The 19,616-nt window shown below is 48.2% G+C and overlaps 1 protein-coding gene across 1 annotated transcript in view; it reads right to left on the bottom strand.

Annotated features, from left to right (window-relative positions):
• LOC139409500 (kinesin-associated protein 3a) overlaps positions 1–18,540 on the bottom strand; it is a 43,147-nt gene extending 24,607 nt beyond the window's left edge. The window contains exons 1-16 of the mRNA XM_071154749.1: positions 18,343–18,540; positions 17,631–17,762; positions 16,583–16,725; positions 16,404–16,456; positions 16,082–16,223; positions 15,101–15,200; positions 14,452–14,576; positions 14,079–14,177; positions 13,157–13,335; positions 11,517–11,679; positions 8,741–8,841; positions 6,011–6,119; positions 5,821–5,933; positions 5,455–5,620; positions 851–976; positions 233–331 (exon numbers count right to left, since the gene is read on the bottom strand). Of these exons, the coding sequence (XP_071010850.1) occupies positions 233–331; positions 851–976; positions 5,455–5,620; positions 5,821–5,933; positions 6,011–6,119; positions 8,741–8,841; positions 11,517–11,679; positions 13,157–13,335; positions 14,079–14,177; positions 14,452–14,576; positions 15,101–15,200; positions 16,082–16,223; positions 16,404–16,456; positions 16,583–16,725; positions 17,631–17,762; positions 18,343–18,383 (1,891 nt within the window). The 5' untranslated portion in view covers positions 18,384–18,540. The remainder of the gene's footprint in view (positions 1–232; positions 332–850; positions 977–5,454; positions 5,621–5,820; positions 5,934–6,010; positions 6,120–8,740; positions 8,842–11,516; positions 11,680–13,156; positions 13,336–14,078; positions 14,178–14,451; positions 14,577–15,100; positions 15,201–16,081; positions 16,224–16,403; positions 16,457–16,582; positions 16,726–17,630; positions 17,763–18,342) is intronic.
• Positions 18,541–19,616: the final 1,076 nt, after the last annotated feature.

Raw genomic sequence — 19,616 nt, 5'->3', positions numbered from 1 at the left:
TCATCCCAGGGGCCGTAAAAAACCTTCTTGCGGGCCGGATGTGGCCCGCGGGCCTTGACTCTGACATATGTGTGGTATAGGGTGGTACTGTTGGTTACCACGGTAACACATAATACAGTACAGAGTGAGGTAATTATGGGGGGAAGTTTTAAGTCATTTAGGAGTGGGACATTGAAGGATCATTTGGGCTGTAGTTCTGAGATGAATTGTATTGTGGGAAGAGAAAGGATACGTGTGTCCTTGATGATGACGTCCCTGGTGACCTGGTGGACCACCATCTGGTACAACACATAGACAATCTGACACACAAACTCATCATCCTCCTGTTGGGCTATAGGGAGGGAGAGAGAGAGACAGAGAGAGGTTAAACAACACATAGACAATCTGACACACAAACTCATCATCCTCCTGTTGGGCTATAGGGAGGGAGAGAGAGAGAGACAGAGAGGTGAAACAACACAGACAATCTGATCGTCCTCCTGTTGGGCTATAGGGAAGGTGAGAGAGAGAGACAGAGAGAGGTGAAACAACACAGACAAACTCATCATCCTCCTGTTGAGCTATAGGGAGGGAGAGAGAGAGAGACAGAGAGAGGTGAAACAACAGACAATCTGATCGTCCTCCTGCTGGGCTATAGGGAGGGAGAGAGAGAGACAGAGAGAGGTGAAACAACACAGACAATCTGATCGTCCTCCTGTTGGGTAGACACACAGGCACAGACATATGGAGGTCAGGACACAGAGCTCCCCTGAAGAATGTAGTATTTCACTGGAATAACCTCCATTCTGCTCCATCTTAACATTAACCCTGTAGATAGTGGAACCGATCATGGGTCCTAACTACTACCTACCGTTGAGCAGCTCGATGAGAGCAGGGATGATGCCAGACTTGGCCATTGTGGCAGCACAGGAGTCGTCCATGGACACCGTCCCTATCATGATCACCACCTCTAGGATCAGGTCATCCTCTGCCGAGCCTGGTGGTGGGCGGGGGCAGAGGTCAGGGTTCAAAGAGATCAAAGCTGAGAAGGTGGAGGTCACTAAGGTCAAAGGTAACAGGCCCCAGTGCGTGTGCTCTCATCATCCCATGATGTAGGACCAGTCAGTGACACAGAAAGTGTTGTTGAAGGTTATCGGTTAGAGAGGTTTGCAAATGTTATCGCAGATGTAGCTAAATGCTTAAGTTTATAGCTCCAACAGTGTAGTAATATCTAACAATACACACGCAAAAAAATCCAGAAATTAAGAAATATCAGAACAAGCAATGTCAGAGTCCAGAACATAGCATCATGCTGTGGGGTTGTTTTTTTAGCGGCAGGGATGGGAGACTAGTCAGAATCGAGGGAAAGATGAACGGAGCAAAGTACAGAGAGATCCTTGATGAAAACTTGTTCTACAGTGCTCAGGACCTCAGACTGGGGTGAAGGATTACCATCCAACAGGACAACGACTATAAGCGCACAGCCAAGACAACACAGCACTGGCTTCGGGACAAGTCTCTGAATGTCCTTGAGTGGGCCAGCCAGAGCCCGGACTTGTACCTGATCGAACATTTCTCGAGAGACCTGAAAATAGCTGTGCAGCAACGCCCCCCATCTAACCTGATAGAGCTTGAGAGAAACAAACTTTGTCTTGAGAGACAAACACCCCAAATACAGGTGTGCCAAGCTTGTAGTGTCATACCCAAGAAGACTCGATGCTGTAATCTCTGCCAAAGGTGCTTCAATAAAGTACTGAGTAAAGGGTCTGAATACTTATGTAAATGTGCTAAGTTTTTTACATTTCTAATACAGTTGCAAAAATGTCTAATGTCTGTTTTTGCTTAGTCATTATGGTTTATTGTGTGTAGATTGATGAGGGGAGTGATGTGATGTGTACACAGAGGAACTTGAAGCTTTTCACCCTCTCCACTCTCCACGTGGATGGGGCGGGCTCTCAACATGGATGGGGGCGGGCTCTCAACATGGCTGCGAATGTTTATTGTTTTATTTCTGCCTTTTCTATTCCAGACATTCTGAAATTCACTAAAGCATCCCATGTATGTAACTTTAGTCTTTCTCTTTTCAATGATTCATGAATGGGGCGGGCTCTCAACATGAATGGGGGCGGGCTCTCAACATGGATGGGGGCGGGCTCTCAACATGAATGGGGGCGGGCTCTCAACATGGATGGGGCCTGGCTCTCAACATGGATGGGGGCGGGCTCTCAACATGGATGGGGGCGGGCTCTCAACATGGATGGGGGCGGGCTCTCAACATGGATGGGGGCGGGCTCTCAACATGGATGGGGGCGGGCTCTCAACATGAATGGGGGCGGGCTCTCAACATGGATGGGGCCTGGCTCTCAACATGGATGGGGGCGGGCTCTCAACATGGATGGGGGCGGGCTCTCAACATGGATGGGGCGGGCTCTCAACATGGATGGGGGCGGGCTCTCAACATGGATGGGGGCGGGCTCTCAACATGGATGGGGGCGGGCTCTCAACATGGATGGGGGCAGGCTCTCAACATGGATGGGGCCTGGCTCTCAACATGGATGGGGCCTGGCTCTCAACATGGATGGGGCCTGGCTCTCAACATGGATGGGGCCTGGCTCTCAACATGGATGGGGGCGGTCTCTCAACATGAATGGGGGCGGGCTCTCAACATGGATGGGGCCTGGCTCTCAACATGGATGGGGCCTGGCTCTCAACATGGATGGGGCCTGGCTCTCAACATGAATGGGGGCGGTCTCTCAACATGAATGGGGGCGGCGCTCTCAACATGGATGGGGGCGGGCTCTCAACATGGATGGGGGCGGGCTCTCAACATGGATGGGGGCGGGCTCTCAACATGGATGGGGGCGGGCTCTCAACATGGATGGGGCAGGCTCTCAACATGGATGGGGCGGGCTCTCAACATGGATGGGGGCGGGCTCTCAACATGGATGGGGGCGGGCTCTAAACATGGATGGGGGCGGGCTCTCAACATGGATGGGGGCGGGCTCTCAACATGGATGGGGGCGGGCTCTCAACATGGATGGGGGTGGGCTATCAACATGGATGGGGGCGGGCTATCAACATGGATGGGGGCGGGCTCTCAACATGGATGGGGGCGGGCTATCAACATGGATGGGGGCGGGCTATCAACATGGATGGGGGCGGGCTCTCAACATGGATGGGGGCGGGCTCTCAACATGGATGGGGGCGGGCTCTCTCTGCAGTCTCCTAAAGTCCAATATCAACTCCTTAATTTGTTGATGTTGAGGGAAGGGTTATTATCCTGGCACCACTCCACCAGGGCCCTCACCTTCTCCCTGTAGGCTGTCTCGTTGTTGTTGGCAAATCAGGCCTACCACTGTTGAGTTGGAGATGTGCTTGGCCACGTAGAGTACAGGAGGGGACTGAGCATGCATTTTTGTGGGGCCACCGTGTTGATGAACAGCGTGGCGGATGTGCTGTTACCTACCTTCATCACCTGGGGTTGGCCCGTCAGGAAGTCTAGGACCCAGTTGCACATGAAGGGGTTTAAACCCAGGACCATGAGTTTAGTGTTGAGCTTGGAGGGCATTATGGTCTTGAAGGCTGTCGATGAACAGGATTTTTACATAGGTATTCCTCTTGTTTTTAGCTCGTCCGGCAGCAAGGCGTCAGTGCCCAAAACGTGTCTGGCTTTCCCCTTATTATTCGTGATTGTCTCTGCCTCATACGTCTTGCATTTGAGCCGTTGAATTGTGACTACACTTTGTCCCTGTACTGTCGTTTTGCCTCTTTGATTGCCTTAGAGGGCATAGCTGGTCTGTTTGTACACGTTCGTGTTCCCAGTCACCTTGGCGTGGTTTAATGGGGTGGTTAGCGCTTTTCAGTTTTGAGCGAATGCTGCCATTTATCCACATTTTTTGGTTTGGATAAGTTCTAATCATCACAGTAAGAACAACATCCTCTATGTACCTGATGAACTCAGTCACTGAGTCAGTGTATACGTTAATACTATTCCCAGTCTGCGTGATCAAACAGTCTTGAAGCATAGATTCTGATTGGTCAGACCAATATTAAAACTGTCCTTACTACGGGTATTTTCTTTTTAAGTATCTGCCTATAGCAAAATGGAGGCGTGATCTGATTTGCCGAAGGGAGGACGAGGGAGGGCATTGTAGACATTACAGTAACAGTGTTCAACAGTGATTGAGCGGCACAGATGTGTTGATATTTTCCCCAGATTTCCTTTATTCAAGTCTCCAGCTATAACAAACGCAGCCTCAGGATATGTGGTTCCCAGTTTGCACAAACTCCAGTGTAGTTCCTTGAGAGCTGTCGCGGAGTCGGCTTTGGGGTGGACATATACGGCCGTGACGATGACTGAAGTGAATTCTCTCAGGAGGTAATGAGGCCGGCACTTGATGGTGAGATACTCCAGATCGGGAGAACAAAGGAACTGGAGTTCCTGTACGCTACCACAATCACACCATGAGTAGTTAATCATGAAACATACACCTCTGCCTTTCTTTTTCTCTGAGTTCCTTCTTCCTGTTCTTCGCGATATATGGAAAACCCCGCTGACTGAATGGACGAGGACAGCATATCCGGAGAGAGCCATGATTCAGTAAAACAGAGTATGTAACAGTTCCTGACGTCTCTCTGGAAGGAGATCCTCACCCTAAGCTTGTCTACTTTATTGTCCAGGGACTGAGGGTTAGCGCGTAATATACTCGGAAGCGGTGGATGGTATGCATGCTTCCTGAGTCTCACTATGAACCAACTCCTTGTTCCTCTTTTCCGGGGACGACGACTTGGAGCAGCCCCTGGCATGAACGGAATTGCCTCGGAAGTTCCAACAAAGGATCCAATTCAGGGAATTAGAACATCTGGTTGAAATTCTGGTGAGTGACCGCTGATCTAATTTCCCAAAGTTATTTCCGGTTGTAGGTAATAATGCAAGAAACATTCCGAGCAAATAATTTAAGAAATAAGATAAACAAAAAGTTGTCTAGGAGCTATAAACAGGGCAGCCATGTCTGTTGGCACCATCTTGTCATCTTTCTCAAATTCATCAGGGTGAATGCACAGCATCAGTCCCCCCCAACTTTTATCCCCCTCTCTGCCTCCCTCCCTCCATGGTTTGAGGTGGTCTTTGAGGCCTACCTGGTTTGAGGCGGTCTTTGAGGCCTACCTGGTTTGGGGTGGCCTTTGAGGCCTACCTGGTTTGGGGTGGCCTTTGAGGCCTACCTGGTTTGGGGTGGCCTTTGAGGCCTACCTGGTTTGGGGTGGCCTTTGAGGCCTACCTGGTTTGGGGTGGCCTTTGAGGCCTACCTGGTTTGGGGTGGTCTTTGAGGCCTACCTGGTTTGAGGTGGTCTTTGAGGCCTACCTGGTTTGGGGTGGCCTTTGAGGCCTACCTGGTTTGGGGTGGTCTTTGAGGCCTACCTGGTTTGGGGTGGTATTTGAGGCCTACCTGGTTTGGGGTGGTCTTTGAGGCCTACCTGGTTTGAGGTGGTCTTTGAGGTAGGGCACCAGGTTGTACTCCTTCAGCACCAGTTCCCAGTCCAGGTCAGGGATGGTGAGGTTAGCCAGAGTCCCCAGACACTCTATCACATACTCCTCCCTCTCCTCCGCTCCCATCTGAGCCGCTAGGTCACCCACATAGTCCTTGTGAGGTACGAGAAGGGGGTTGGTTACTATAGAGACACAGGGCAGGGTTCAGCACTACAATATTTGTTCTAATAGTGTAGCTATGGATTCAGTAACTAGCATAAGAACACAGATCATGTGAGCCTTATCCGTCTATATCCATTCTAAGCATGTTGAAGCTCATCAGTGTTAAGAGTGTGAGTAAGTCCAGTACTCACTATGAAGAGGTTCTTGGTGGGTCCGTCATGTTGTGACAAGTTCCTGATCATCTTCATGATAAGAACATCCTTTAACTTCAGACCCCTCTTCATCAGCATCTTCAGACCATTACCTAGGCACAGGAGAACAGCATTAGGAGTGAGTGTGAGTGTGTGTGTGTGTGTGAGTGTTTGTGTGTGAGTGTTGTACCTTCACAGATGACCTGTGCGTTCCTCTTGTTGGCAGCCAGGTTGATGCAGAAGGAGATGAGCTCAGGTTCCATGTGGCTCTCACCACACTCAAACAGCATCTTCATCAACTGTCAATCAATCATCAATACCAATTCATCATCAATCATTATAGTTGGCCAGCAGTCAGTCAGTGTGTTATGGGTGTGTCTGTTGCCAAGCCTTTCTCTCTACTGTTTGTGTATGGATGTTTGCTTGGCGACATCATTGGCTGAGTGGATGAATCACATCATCACCATGTTGATGACAATGGTCTACATAGCTTCCATACAGTCATTTAGTGGGTCGCCATGGTGACACAGGTTGGGTTAAGCGCAGAGTACGAGAACAGGCAGCCCTTCCCTGAGGTGAGCAGAAAGGTAGAGAGAGGTACAGTACACTCGTTGCTGTCTAATCAGGTCTGTGCCTGTCAAGACCCTGGAGGGGAAACCTGAAAGGGCTTGCAAACAGACAACGAGGAGAGAGAGAAATAGAGAGCAAGAGAGAGAGGGAGAGAGGCAAGGGGGGGGGGGAGAGGGAGGGGGAGTGGCCACCAGGAAACGGCCTTGGAGGTCAACTTTGGGCGGGCACAGGTTCAAAAACGAGTCGCCCACAGCCCCTGCCCTCTGCTCCCCGTCTCCTTCTCTGATTTAACATTAAACAGGAAAGGCTTTAAGCAGGGGCACTGCAGGCCCGCTCCCTGTGAGGAGTCAGCAGTGTGCAATCACACACACACACACACACACACAGGCCCCGAGTCGGGTATCACATACCAGGGGCCCTGGACCCCAAATCAGCCCCGTCTAGACTCTCTGGCACCTGCCTCTGCTTATTTACCACAGCACAGGAGGCCTAGCGCCATACTACACAGCACACCCTCACTATCTAACCCCTCACTGCCCTCCACCCCCACTATCTAACCTCTCACTGCCCTCCACCCCCACCATCTAACCCCTCACTGCCCTCCACCCCCACCATCTAACCCCTCACTGCCCTCCACCCCCACCATCTAACCCCTCACTGCCCTCCATCCCCACCATCTAACAACCCCTCACTGCCCTCTACCCCCACCATCTAACAACCCCTCACTGCCCTCTACCCCCACCATCTAACCCCTCACTGCCCTCCACCCCCACTATCTAACCCCTCACTGCCCTCCACCCCCACTATCTAACCCCTCACTGCCCTCCACCCCCACTATCTAACCCCTCACTGCCCTCCACCCCCACCATCTAACCCCTCACTGCCCTCCACCCCCACCATCTAACCCCTCACTGCCCTCCACCCCCACTATCTAACCCCTCACTGCCCTCTACCCCCACTATCTAACCCCTCACTGCCCTCCACCCCTCATGGTCTAATCCCTCACTGCCCTCTACCCCTCCACCCCCACTATCTAACCCCTCACTGCCCTCCATCCCTCACTGCCCTCTACCCCTCCACCCCCACTATCTAACCCCTCACTGCCCTCCACCCCCACCATCTAACCCCTCACTGCCCTCCACCCCCACCATCTAACCCCTCCACCCCCACTATCTAACCCCTCACTGCCCTCTACCCCCACTATCTAACCCCTCACTGCCCTCCACCCCTCATGGTCTAATCCCTCACTGCCCTCTACCCCCACTATCTAACCCCTCACTGCCCTCCATCCCTCACTGCCCTCTACCCCTCCACCCCCACTATCTAACCCCTCACTGCCCTCCAGGCCCAGGGGGGTCAGGCAAGGTCAGGCCTTGCCCCAGGCCCAGGGGGGAGACGTAGAGAGAAAAGCTAGGTCAGGCCTGCCTGGTAGAGAGGAGAAGAGCTGGGTCAGGCCTTGCCCCAGGCCCAGTGGGGAGAGGTAGAGAGAAGAGCTAGGTCAGGCCTGCCTGGTAGAGAGGAGAAGAGCTGGGTCAGGCCTGGTAGAGAGAAAGAGAGAAAGGACAAGGATTAGGGGAGGGAAGGATATGTTGAGCTGGCCAAAGAGCAAGGGCAACAAAATAGGTAGCTTGATGAGGAAAACTGTCCAGAAAGAGAGAGGGAAGATGGTGAGTAGAGGGGGTCAAGACCATCCCTAGAGGGGAGGGGGTTAGAGGGCCTGGGGTCAAAGGTCTATTTCCGGTCATGCTGCTACCCAGCATCCTTTCTGACACTCCGACCCCGCAGGGCAGATCTACTGGCGACACGAACCACTACACAAACAACCCTGTTTATGAGCATCTGGCCCGCATTTACACCCAATCTTACAACACAAACAGAATAAACATTTAAGTAATCTATGAAAGACTGACAGGAAATCAGACATAACGTAATCAATATGACATCTCCTCAAATCCATTCTGACATCACTCAAATCTTGAACACTCAAAATCAATTTTCTAGATACAGCGCTCCAATTAGTAAAAATAAAAAAAGTGGTATGAATAAATGGAGCTTTCATCACAGTGAGAGTGAAGGCTGGTCAGCTGTCCTCCGGTGTTTGGGTGCAGATGTACCGCGTCCCCCTCTCTCTCCACCCCGCTCTTTCTCTCTCTCCATTCTTCCCACTCTCACAAGCACTCTCTTCCTCTGTCCATCCTCCCCTCTGTCCATCCATCCCCAGCTCTCCATCTATCCCTCTCCACCCCTCCCTCTCTCTCTCGCTCATGAATAATTCCAGGGTTGTTAGCCTCGATGCTAATGCTGTCTGGTCTGCAGCCCTGGCCCCTGGGTGTACATTACCCAGTCTTACCTGTGGTATGCAGTCTGTGTAGGCAAACATGGACTTGAATTGGTCATCCACACTGATGTGGTACAGAATGCACATACACAGCTGTCCCTGCTTCTCGTCAGCTGGAACATAAACAGAGAGAGAGAGAGAAGAGAAGCACAGAGACAGAGAGACATAGACAGAGAGAGAGACATAGACAGAGAGACATAGACAGAGAGAGAGACAGAGAGAGAGAGAAGAGAAGCACAGAGACAGAGAGACATAGACAGAGAGAGAGACAGACAGAGAGACATAGACAGAGAGAGAGAGAAGAGAAGCACAGAGACAGAGAGACATAGACAGAGAGAGAGAGAGAGAAGAGAAGCACAGAGACAGAGAGACATAGACAGAGAGAGAGACAGACAGAGAGAGAGACATAGAGAGAGAGAGAGACAGAGACAGAGGTGAATGAATAAATGAATGAGGAGCTAAAGACTTACATTCTGCTTCATGGGACGAGACTAGTGTGCGACACACACGTCCACTACAATACAGGTTAAATAACATACAGGTTAAATAACATACAGTTAACCACCTCTCTAAAACGATATGGTTTAGTAGTAGAAAAGCTAGCTATGCAAAGACAATGAAAACATGTTCTTATTGCAGGTTTATAGGAGGTTATTTTACAGCAGTCTGAAGGACGTGGCTCTGACTCTGTGTTAAACTGTCAGGTAGCTCTGCTCTCTCAGAGTGTTTAGGAGTTTGACCCAAACCACTGCAGGGCAAATGCAGGCCTCTCCAGAGAGGCAGCGAACTAACACCATGGAGTCACTGAAACGTCTGAGGACCTAAGTAGTTTTAAGACTGGTCTGTTGAGGTAGAGGGGCCGACCACATTGAGTCAGAACAGAACTAGCGATGGTGATGGGCCTCAGCAAGATCTGACAGAGCAGAGCAACCCAGTCCAGTACTAACTGGTCCTACGCCGTGGTCAGGGATCATGCAGGGGAGGCAGCCTACTGGAACCAGATGGGCTCACTGAACGGCTGGAAACAAGGGAAAAGAGACGGCTTGGAGGTTTCATTGGGAAAACAGGAGGAAGCATCAATTTTACTGCCTTTAATAAAGCTACGTTGCTCAGGCCTTTGCAGTGCCACGATTGGCACAAACATGTGCTTCTCATTAGTGTTGCCCTCAACCTATACCTAAACACACTCACATGAGCTTGCACACAAGACACACTCACACTCATCTGACCTGGCAAACTCCCTCACTACACCGGTAGAAACATGGAGGATCCTTTATGGGGAAAGAGAGAGACCCCATTAAAAATGTTCAAAACACCACTAGAGCCTCAGTGAAATAAAGAGTGGGGAGCTGTTAAGAATTATCTAGAGTGTTCAGGGGCAGTTAGTGGGAGAGCTAAACTCCAATTACACCCTGTTCTGATTTAAAACCACTCAACCTTGATAAAATCACACCGCCACGCATTAGTGGTCTCTGGGGCAGTTTTGTGGACAGTATACTATTGTTGTTAGTACAATGTATTGAGTGAATAAGAATACTGGTTCAATCTTCAAAGACAAAAAAACCCCAAAGAAAATGTCCCTTCAATAGTCAATCAGTTCAATGGAATGATTCTGGAATAAATAAGAAGCATTTACTTTACTGTAAAACGTGGTACTTCAGCAGCACCCATGACAGATAGTCACGTCAACAACAAAGAGTCAGTGGTCAGGTGAAGGGTTGAAAGGATTGAGATGTCGTAGTTGGTCCTAAATCCTGGTTGAGATGGAGGGATCAGGAGGAAGGTGAAGAGGAGGAGTAACCCACACTTTCCCCTTTCATCTTATCAGCCCAGGTTGGGAAACCCTAGCGGGGGCTGATGGGACAGGGATCAGAGGGATGGCAGACGTCACCTCACACCCTCACAGCAGAACAGAGCAGAGAAGAAAGGTTATCTCTCTGGAGATAAGAGGAGCATCTCTGGACACAAACATAGAGGCGAGGACACCACATCACAGAGGCTAGAGGATGATTAATAAGGCCTCGATTCTTCCGGGTTTGAAATCACACGCGCGCATGCTCGCGCGCGCACACACACTCTCTAAAATCAGCACAGGAGGTTGGTGGCATCTTGGGGAGGACGGACTCGTGGTAATGACTGGAGCGGAATGGTGTCAAATACATCAAACACATGGTTTCCATAGTTTCCATGTGTTTGATGCCATTCCATTCACTCTCCGTTTCAGCCATTATTATAAGCCGTCCTCCCCTCAGCAGCCTCCACTGAAAATGAGATATATTCAGCTATGTTTAGCCTAAGCGTGGACAGGACGTGCGCCTGTACATGATGTGTGTATGCGTAGGTGCGCGTGCACATGTGTATGTCTCATTCTAAAAGAAAATAAAGAAAATCCCTCCCAAATCTCTGTAGACCCCTCCTCAGCCTCTCCGGCCGGCTCCTACAAAAACAACATTTATGCTGGGGCCCAGAGTGTTATTCTAACAAATATATTATATTAATTATGCAAGTTACCCGACACTCCCTGCAGAGGCTTCAAAGGGCCCATCGCAGATGCTCCCAGCCGTGCCACATGACCCCCTGGATGAGCTAAAGCACCAATCACACACTGGATCTTGTTTCAGGAAGTCATTTTTCTAATGGCCACCAGAGCCAGAACCAGCCTCGCTGTGTCCACAGTTCTATAACAGCCTGCACCTGCACACACTGACACACACTTACTTAGACATACTGAAACGCACACACACACACACACTCTCAAACACACACAGGGAGTTGTGTCTGTCAGTACCTAGCATTAAGGAGAGTTTGTGGATGAGTCCAGCCTGAACCATCTGGCTGCGGAGGCCTGTGTCAAAGGAGAGGTTGAGGAGCAGACGCAGGGTAGTGTTCAGTAGGTTCTCATGATCACAGGCCAGCAGCCTGGCCAGTTTCTCCACCGCATGTGTCTCTGCCTGAACACCAGGGAAAAGCCTAGTTACTCAACACATCGCGGTAGAAAGTACACCTCTACACAGCCTAAAGTCTCATCTGTCACAATGGTATGCCCCAGAGTAATCATCTGCTCTACACTCACTAAAGTCTGTACTAGAAGACATTAAAAAAATACTCTTACCCTAACAAAATGTAAACCATTAGAGATGACCTCAATCGGAGGACCTGCGACTTTGTATGTATTTTCCTCACCATGTTGAGACTCCTGGCTTTTATTTCTCCTCCTTCATCCTTGCATTCCTCCCCCTATCCCCTCTCCCTCTCTCTATCCCCTCTCCCTCTCTCTATCCCCTCTCCCTCTCTCTATCCCCTCTCCCTCTCTCTATCCCCTCTCCATCTCTCTATCCCCTCTCCCTCTCTCTATCCCCTCTCCCTCTCTCTATCCCCTCTCCATCTCTCTATCCCCTCTCCCTCTCTCTATCCCCTCTCCCTCTCTCTATCCCCTCTCCCTCTCTCTATCCCCTCTCCCTCTCTCTATCCCCTCTCCCTCCCTCCCTCCCTCACCATGTTGAGACTCCTGGCTTTTATTTCTCCTCCTTCATCCTTGCATTCCTCCCCCTCTCTCTCCCTCTCCCTATCCCACTCTCCCTCCCTCTCTATACCCCTCTCCCTCCCTCTCTATCCCCCTCTCCCTCCCTCCCTCCCTCACCATGTTGAGACTCCTGGCTTTTATTTCTCCTCCTTCATCCTTGCATTCCTCCCCCTCTCTCTCCCTCTCTATCCCCCTCTCCCTCCCTCTCTATCCCCCTCTCCCTCTCTCTATCCCCTCTCCCTCTCTCTATCCCCTCTCCCTCTCTCTATCCCCTCTCCCTATCCCACTCTCCCTCCCTCTCTATACCCCTCTCCCTCTCTCTATCCCCTCTCCCTCCCTCCCTCCCTCCCTCACCATGTTGAGACTCCTGGCTTTTATTTCTCCTCCTTCATCCTTGCATTCCTCCCCCTCTCTCTCCCTCTCTATCCCCCTCTCTATCCCCCTCTCCCTCCCTCCCTCCCTCACCATGTTGAGACTCCTGGCTTTTATTTCTCCTCCTTCATCCTTGCATTCCTCCCCCTATCCCCTCTCCCTCTCTCTATCCCCTCTCCCTCTCTCTATCCCCTCTCCCTCTCTCTATCCCCTCTCCCTATCCCACTCTCCCTCCCTCTATATCCCCCTCCCCCTCTCTCTATCCCCTCTCCCTCTCTCTATCCCCTCTCCCTATCCCACTCTCCCTCCCTCTATATCCCCCTCCCCCTCTCCCTCTCTCTATCCCCTCTCCCTCTCTCTATCCCCTCTCCCTCCCTCCCTCCCTCACCATGTTGAGACTCCTGGCTTTTATTTCTCCTCCTTCATCCTTGCATTCCTCCCCCTATCCCCTCTCCATCTCTCTATCCCCTCTCCCTATCCCACTCTCCCTCCCTCTCTATCCCCCTCCCTTCCCCTCTCCCTCCCTCCCTCACCATGTCGTTCTTGTTCTCCAGGAAGATGCTGAGTTTCTTGAGGAAGGAGACCACGAGCACCAGTAGCTCCTCGTCCTCCCGGTCCAGGGTCTTCACCAGCATGTGGACGATGTTCTTGTTCCTCATTTTCAGCTCTGTGCGTGTGTCCTCAGCCAGGTTTAACAACAGGTACAGAGCCACTGGGGAGCACAGGGAGAGGACTTGAGACTTGAGAATTAGATATTGCTCTAACCTGTTATTACTACGTTATAACCAATGCAAACATTTTTTAAATAATAATATACTATGTAATAATGTAAATGTAAAAAAATATGTAGAATACTATGTAATACTGTAATAATGTTATTATCATAATAATACTTGTAAAAGGAAGTTATACCATGTAATATTGTCATGTTATCACCATGTTATTACCATGTAATAACTGATATACCAAATATACAATGCAATGTAATCACTATGTTATTAATTGTAATATTATTGCTTATTACATCATTGCATTATCAAGCACTAACAGTGCTGCTCAACACGTCACTGGCCTTCTGCTCAGCGCGTCGCTGGCCTTCTGCTCAGCGCGTCGCTGGCCTTCTGCTCAGCGCGTCGCTGGCCTTCTGCTCAGCGCGTCGCTGGCCTTCTGCTCAGCGCGTCGCTGGCCTTCTGCTCAACACGTCGCTAGCCTTCTGCTCAACACGTCGCTGGCCTTCTGCTCAACACGTCGCTGGCCTTCTGCGCAACACATCGCTGGCCTTCTGCGCAACACATCGCTGGCCTTCTGCTCAACACATCACTAGCCTTCTGCTCAACACATCACTGGCCTTCTGCTCAACACATCACTGGCCTTCTGCTCAACACATCACTGGCCTTCTGCTCAACACATCACTGGCCTTCTGCTAGGCATGGTAATGTACCACTTTTACTGTACCTCGTAGAAGCTGCTCCTGCTTGCTCAGGAGGCCCTGGTATTTCTTCAAGGCTTTCTCATGTTCCTTCTTCACATTCTGGTTGTCAGGATCCTCTTCATGTGAAAACAGTCAAGGAAGGAGTACTGCTGCTACACTGATCCAATCAACTCACCATAGAGAACTGATATAGTCACATGTTTTATATCAGTCTATTACAAAGTCCAAAAAATAACAACTATCCATTGCCTTTCCTTCTATACTATGACATTATGATTAAAATGAAGAGATATGCCAACACTGAGGACAGTAGAGACCCTGAGGTGTTGACCCTCTGTGAAGCAGCAAGGTATTGTAACATCTTTCATGTGACCTTTGACCTTAGCTGAAGGATATAAGCCTTCTTCTTCTTCTGCAGTTCATCCTGCCAGAGGTCGTACCTCTTCAGCTCGTGTTCAGTGATGTTCATACAGAGGGCTCCGATCTTATAGTGGGTCACTAGCCCATGAAACTGGGAGAAACTGGGGATGGGAAGAGGAAAGGTTTACAAGGCTTCCACTTATTCAAAAGTGCACATCGTTCATCATCATGCAACACCTATTTGGACCACAATCGGGAGCTCAGATTGAAATGATCCCATCTCCTGAGAGCTTAGTCCAAAAAGGTTGTGCCAAAATAAAACTTTATAAAGCATTGAGTCCAACAGTATCTCTTATCTCCTACTCATAATCAGCCAGACACAAACCAGATCATTGTAAAACCCCAACAGCATAGCACTGCCATGAAGAGAGATCAAGAAGGACCATCAGTTTTCAGAACAGCTTAGATCCGCTCACAATTCAAATCGCTCTTGACAAGTAGTTTATATATCATCCTTTCAAGGGTAATTTTAATGTTTCCTGAAACCCCTGGTTGGAAAGTAAGGTTTTGGTCTATGTTGTCATAGTTGTGTGACTTCTGTCAGAACAAGAGAGAGAGAGAGAGGGAGAGAGAGGGAAGAAAGAGAGGGATGAAAGAGAGGGAAGAAAGAGAGGGAATTGTGTACCTGGAGAAGCAGAAGAAGACGTAGATAATGGTAGTTGCCATGTCAACGCTCTGTTTCCAGTCCTCCCTCAGGACTCTGGCCAGAGCTCCCAAGGCAGTTTCTGACGAGGAGCAGACACACAGTCAGGTCAGGGGGGAGGGGGGAAATATGGGGGGGGGGCAAGGCGAGAGGGAAGTGATCGAGGAAGTGGGGAAGGGATTATTTGAAGGAAATGGACAGACTGTTAGGATTGGGAAGGGAAGTATGGAGTAGGGGTGATGGAAAGAGTCAATTAGAGATGACAGTCAGGTTGGGGTTGGAGGTTAAGGTAAGGAACCTGGGTGAATGTAAGGGGTTCCAGGCTCACATGGCTTTGAGCTATGGGTGACCTTCATTGTAAAGACACATATCACGTTGTTCCATTTCCCCTGGTCCTCTCCTCTTTCCTCACTGACCCCAGGTGTCACAGTTCTACCATTATCAACATCTGACCACTTGATGCGTTACGACAAAGTGAACCCGTGATGCATATTGACAGTTACAAATGAAGCCCATCTTCTGACAGTTGTAATGGATGATGGCCTTGTGCTGTTGTGAGAGAAAACAGCTCTGTCATCAGGGAAGGGAATAGGAAGGGCTTGGCTGTGTTTTTCTTATGAATGGGATGGGCTGCTGGCTGAGAGAATGGATTATATCAACCAATAACACTAGAGTTTGGCTAGCATCTGGCCTGTATAGCTTTCATACACCCAGCAGAGCAGCGTAGGGATGGGTGCAAGTACTCGAGTATAACCAGTAATTGGAACAACAAATAGCATACCGCAAACGTTTTGCCTTCAGCCTGGTTTCACGCTTATATGCGAGTATTCGAGTACTCAAAATTACTTTCATGAAAATACTCGAACACAGACATTATCTAAAATGCCCAGTCCATAGAGCAGATGATTACTCTGGGGCATACCATTGTGACAGATGAGGAAGGAACTCAAGAAAGGAGCGTACCATTCTGCAGGAGCTCTTCCAGGTTGTCAGGGTTGCGGGCGAGGTGGAGAATGAGGGTGGCTCCCCTGACCTTCTCTGGGATGTCTTCATACAGCAGCTCCACATAGTCATCTATGCAGTTGATGTTGGCCTCCTCATCCAGCTGACAACAACCCAGATACAGTATGGGTGAGGAATGAGGAGGATTAATAACACAGAAATAATGCAATGAATCATGGTATCAAATACACAGAAATGGACACACACACTGTCACACACACACACACACACACACACACACACTGTCACACACACACACACAGATATTTGACGCTCTCCTTACCTCCATCCCCTCAAATGGTGTGAGGTCTCTGGGCGAATGTTTCTCTTGTTTGTCTGTGAGGTGCAGGACAGCACAGCAAAGACACTAGTCAGCATGATGAACATGTATTTGCATAATGAGTCATTCAGCCTGCAACTGCAGCCTGTCAGGACCAGGCATTACCATGATGTAACCATTACCTGGCTTCTTACGGTTCTGCAGGTAGAACAGCAGTTGTTCCACCTCTGGAAGTTTAGATGGATGAATGAGCCTGCATTCCTCCACCACCCTGCGAGCCAGGGTGGTGATGTCTGTGTTGGCGTTTAAGCTTTTAAGGCGGATGCTGTGAATAGAAAATACATATTTTGAGCAATTTTCTTAGAAACAAAAAAAAGCTATTTCCAATAACTTTTCAATGACTTCATATTTTGTTAAGGCAAAATCAAATGTTTACAAGCCCTTAACCACAGTGCAGTTCAAGACAGAGTTGAGAAAACATTTACCAAATAAACTAAAGTAAAAAAATACAGATCAAGCTCAAAAAAATCAAGCTAAAGCATCATTTAACAGGGTAGGAAATGACCACTATTTTGGTCAGTGTTTCCCCTGGGACTCTACTTTGTGGTGAACATGGTATGTATAAAAGAACCCATTGGACCTGTTCAGTAGTGATGGGCATTCGAGTATTTTCTGTGAACCGGCTCATTTAGCTCCATTTTATAAAAGAGCAGGCTCCCAAACGGTTCTTCGTTCAAAATGCTTAAAAATCTAGAACCATGAAACAATTGCTCATCTTCAATGTAAAGACCAAAATGTAGGCTACCATTATGCCTGATCGTGAAATGCGATTTCAAATACATTTTCACCTGGCCAATTTATTAGATAATCTGCCAAAAAAAGTACGTTTTATTATTCCGCACTGATTTTTTTTTTTTTAGCTTGGACAAGATTTGACGCGCTCTAGCCACTATTTATTGTTTATGCATTGAGGATTTAATTAATTTGTAATTTATCTACAGAAAAACTAAAAAAGCAGTAGTAGCAGTATGCAAATCAGGGAGCCAAATGAACGGCTCTTTCGCCGATGTAATTCGGTTCCCGACGTTCACCAAAAAGATCCGTTCGTTTGCGAACGACCCATTACTACTTACTGTTCAGGTGAGAGTGACTGGAAAAACAACAACTTCAACGCTAATCTAATTTTCGTAGGTAATTCGCTAACGTTACATTAGACCCATGCTTAGCTACATTTTCTGACACTCCTTGCGTTCTCCAACCATCGGGTCCCCCATTTCGCCGAGGATAGTCGCCTCCACCTCATACTGAACAACGAGGGCTTTCTCTGTCGGGTGGACATCCAAACTCCCCCGTTTTACTTTCCTATGGATGGAGAGAAATGGCCAGGCAAATGATAATGATGATGAAGATCTGGATGATAAACCTGTTTTGATTTACAACATTCAATTCCAACCACCAAATCGTTAGACACTACTAGACAGTAAGCTTGAATACCTCAAAACACACTGCCATCAGACACACACAAGTGCAACACCTATCGCGCCTTTACACAAAAAACATTAAGACATGGCTAAAGACCATTTAGACTTGTGAACATAATCCCTAGCTGTTTATTGCCGCTTTCCGTGTCTGTAGCTTGTCCTGTGTTGCTCTGTTGGTGCTCATTGTTTGTATGTATTGTTATTGTAATTTTTTTAATGACCTGCTCATGGACTGCGGTTGAAAATTAGCCGGCTGGCTAAAACCGGCACTTTTACTTAAACGTTGATTAATGTGAACTGTCCCTGTAAAGAATGCTCTCAAAATACACCAAGTATGTATTTAAAAAATAATAATAATAATTTCAAAATACATTATGAGCCACGACGTCACATATCAGTCACAGCTGATTGTCAAAACATCAGCATCTGTTTTCTAGCCACAGCTGGCTAGCTAACGTTACCTTTTCAAGTACCGCGCATCTTCTGCCTGCAGTTTGTCCATTTCGGAAATTATGGAAAACTCACATTTAATTTTATTTCACTGTAAATGTAAACAAAACGTCTGTATTGTCAAACGGTTACCTAGCTAAAATTGAGAACTCTCATCGTTTATAATCTTGCTGTTGCTAGGGTGAGACTCCCTTCCCAGCATGCAAAGCGGCAAATGCATAGAACGTTGAAATGTCGGCCAGAGAGCACCCTATCGCCATCTGTAGGTCTGGAGGAGAACTGTGTATAATGGGTTTAGCAGATCTGTTGTCCAGTGTTCAGAAGTGTTGTCCCAGGGACCTAATGCAGGAACAACATGACATCAATCATGCGGTCTCTGTTATGACATAGTCAGATTCTTCAATTTCACTCTTTTGTTGGACTTGATTTAGTGCTTTCCTATCAGGAACCATTTTAATTGTTGAAATTATACGTTTGAGTAATTTAGCAGATGCTCTTATCTAGAGCGACTTACATAAGCTATTATGTTTAAGTGCTTTGCTCAAGGGCACAGATTTTTCACCTAGTCGGTTCGGTTACTGGCCCAACACTCTTAACCACTAGGCTACCTGCCACCCTTCCAATCGGAGACCATCTTTCTTGGAACCAGCAAGTGATCCATTTTCAAACCTTTTCTATTCTGCCTTGAGACTGTTCAAATCAAATGTATTTATATAGCCCTTCTTACATCAGCTGATATCTCAAAGTGCTGTACAGAAACCCAGCCTAAAACCCCAAACAGCAAGCAATGCAAGTGTAGAAGCACGGTTGTGATTGATTGGTAGACTGTTTTAGACTGTCTTTTTATAGTGCTGTAGCAAACATGATGGATGTCCCAATAGAAGAGTCTGGTATCTAAGGTCACAGGGTCAGGTGACATTGACTATGGACCTTACAGGTCAGGGTGTAAATATGTGAACTTTCCCTTGAGTTCACTGGCTAAACATTATTTAGGCCTAACAGCTCAGTACTAGGGACAATTCATTTAAAGTAAACTAAAATATATTAAAATGTCTTAATTTATTTATATACATTTCCTTATGTGACTATTGCACTGAAATGGATGCCTCCAACCCTGTTTAAGATACACTGTATAACAATTCAACAGTCTGAAAGTAGTCCACAGATAATCAATAATGATTGCACATAGTGTATGAAGGGTACAGAAAATATGTGAGATATAGTTGAGATACACTGCAAGCCCTATATCACCTCAACAGTCTGAATTGGCATACAGTCTGTAGTC

This window comes from Oncorhynchus clarkii, chromosome 5, assembly GCF_045791955.1.
Source record: "Oncorhynchus clarkii lewisi isolate Uvic-CL-2024 chromosome 5, UVic_Ocla_1.0, whole genome shotgun sequence".
Lineage (NCBI taxonomy): Eukaryota > Metazoa > Chordata > Actinopteri > Salmoniformes > Salmonidae > Oncorhynchus > Oncorhynchus clarkii.
Note: the sequence above shows the minus strand (reverse complement) of the source record. Positions and strands in the feature narration are given on the sequence as shown.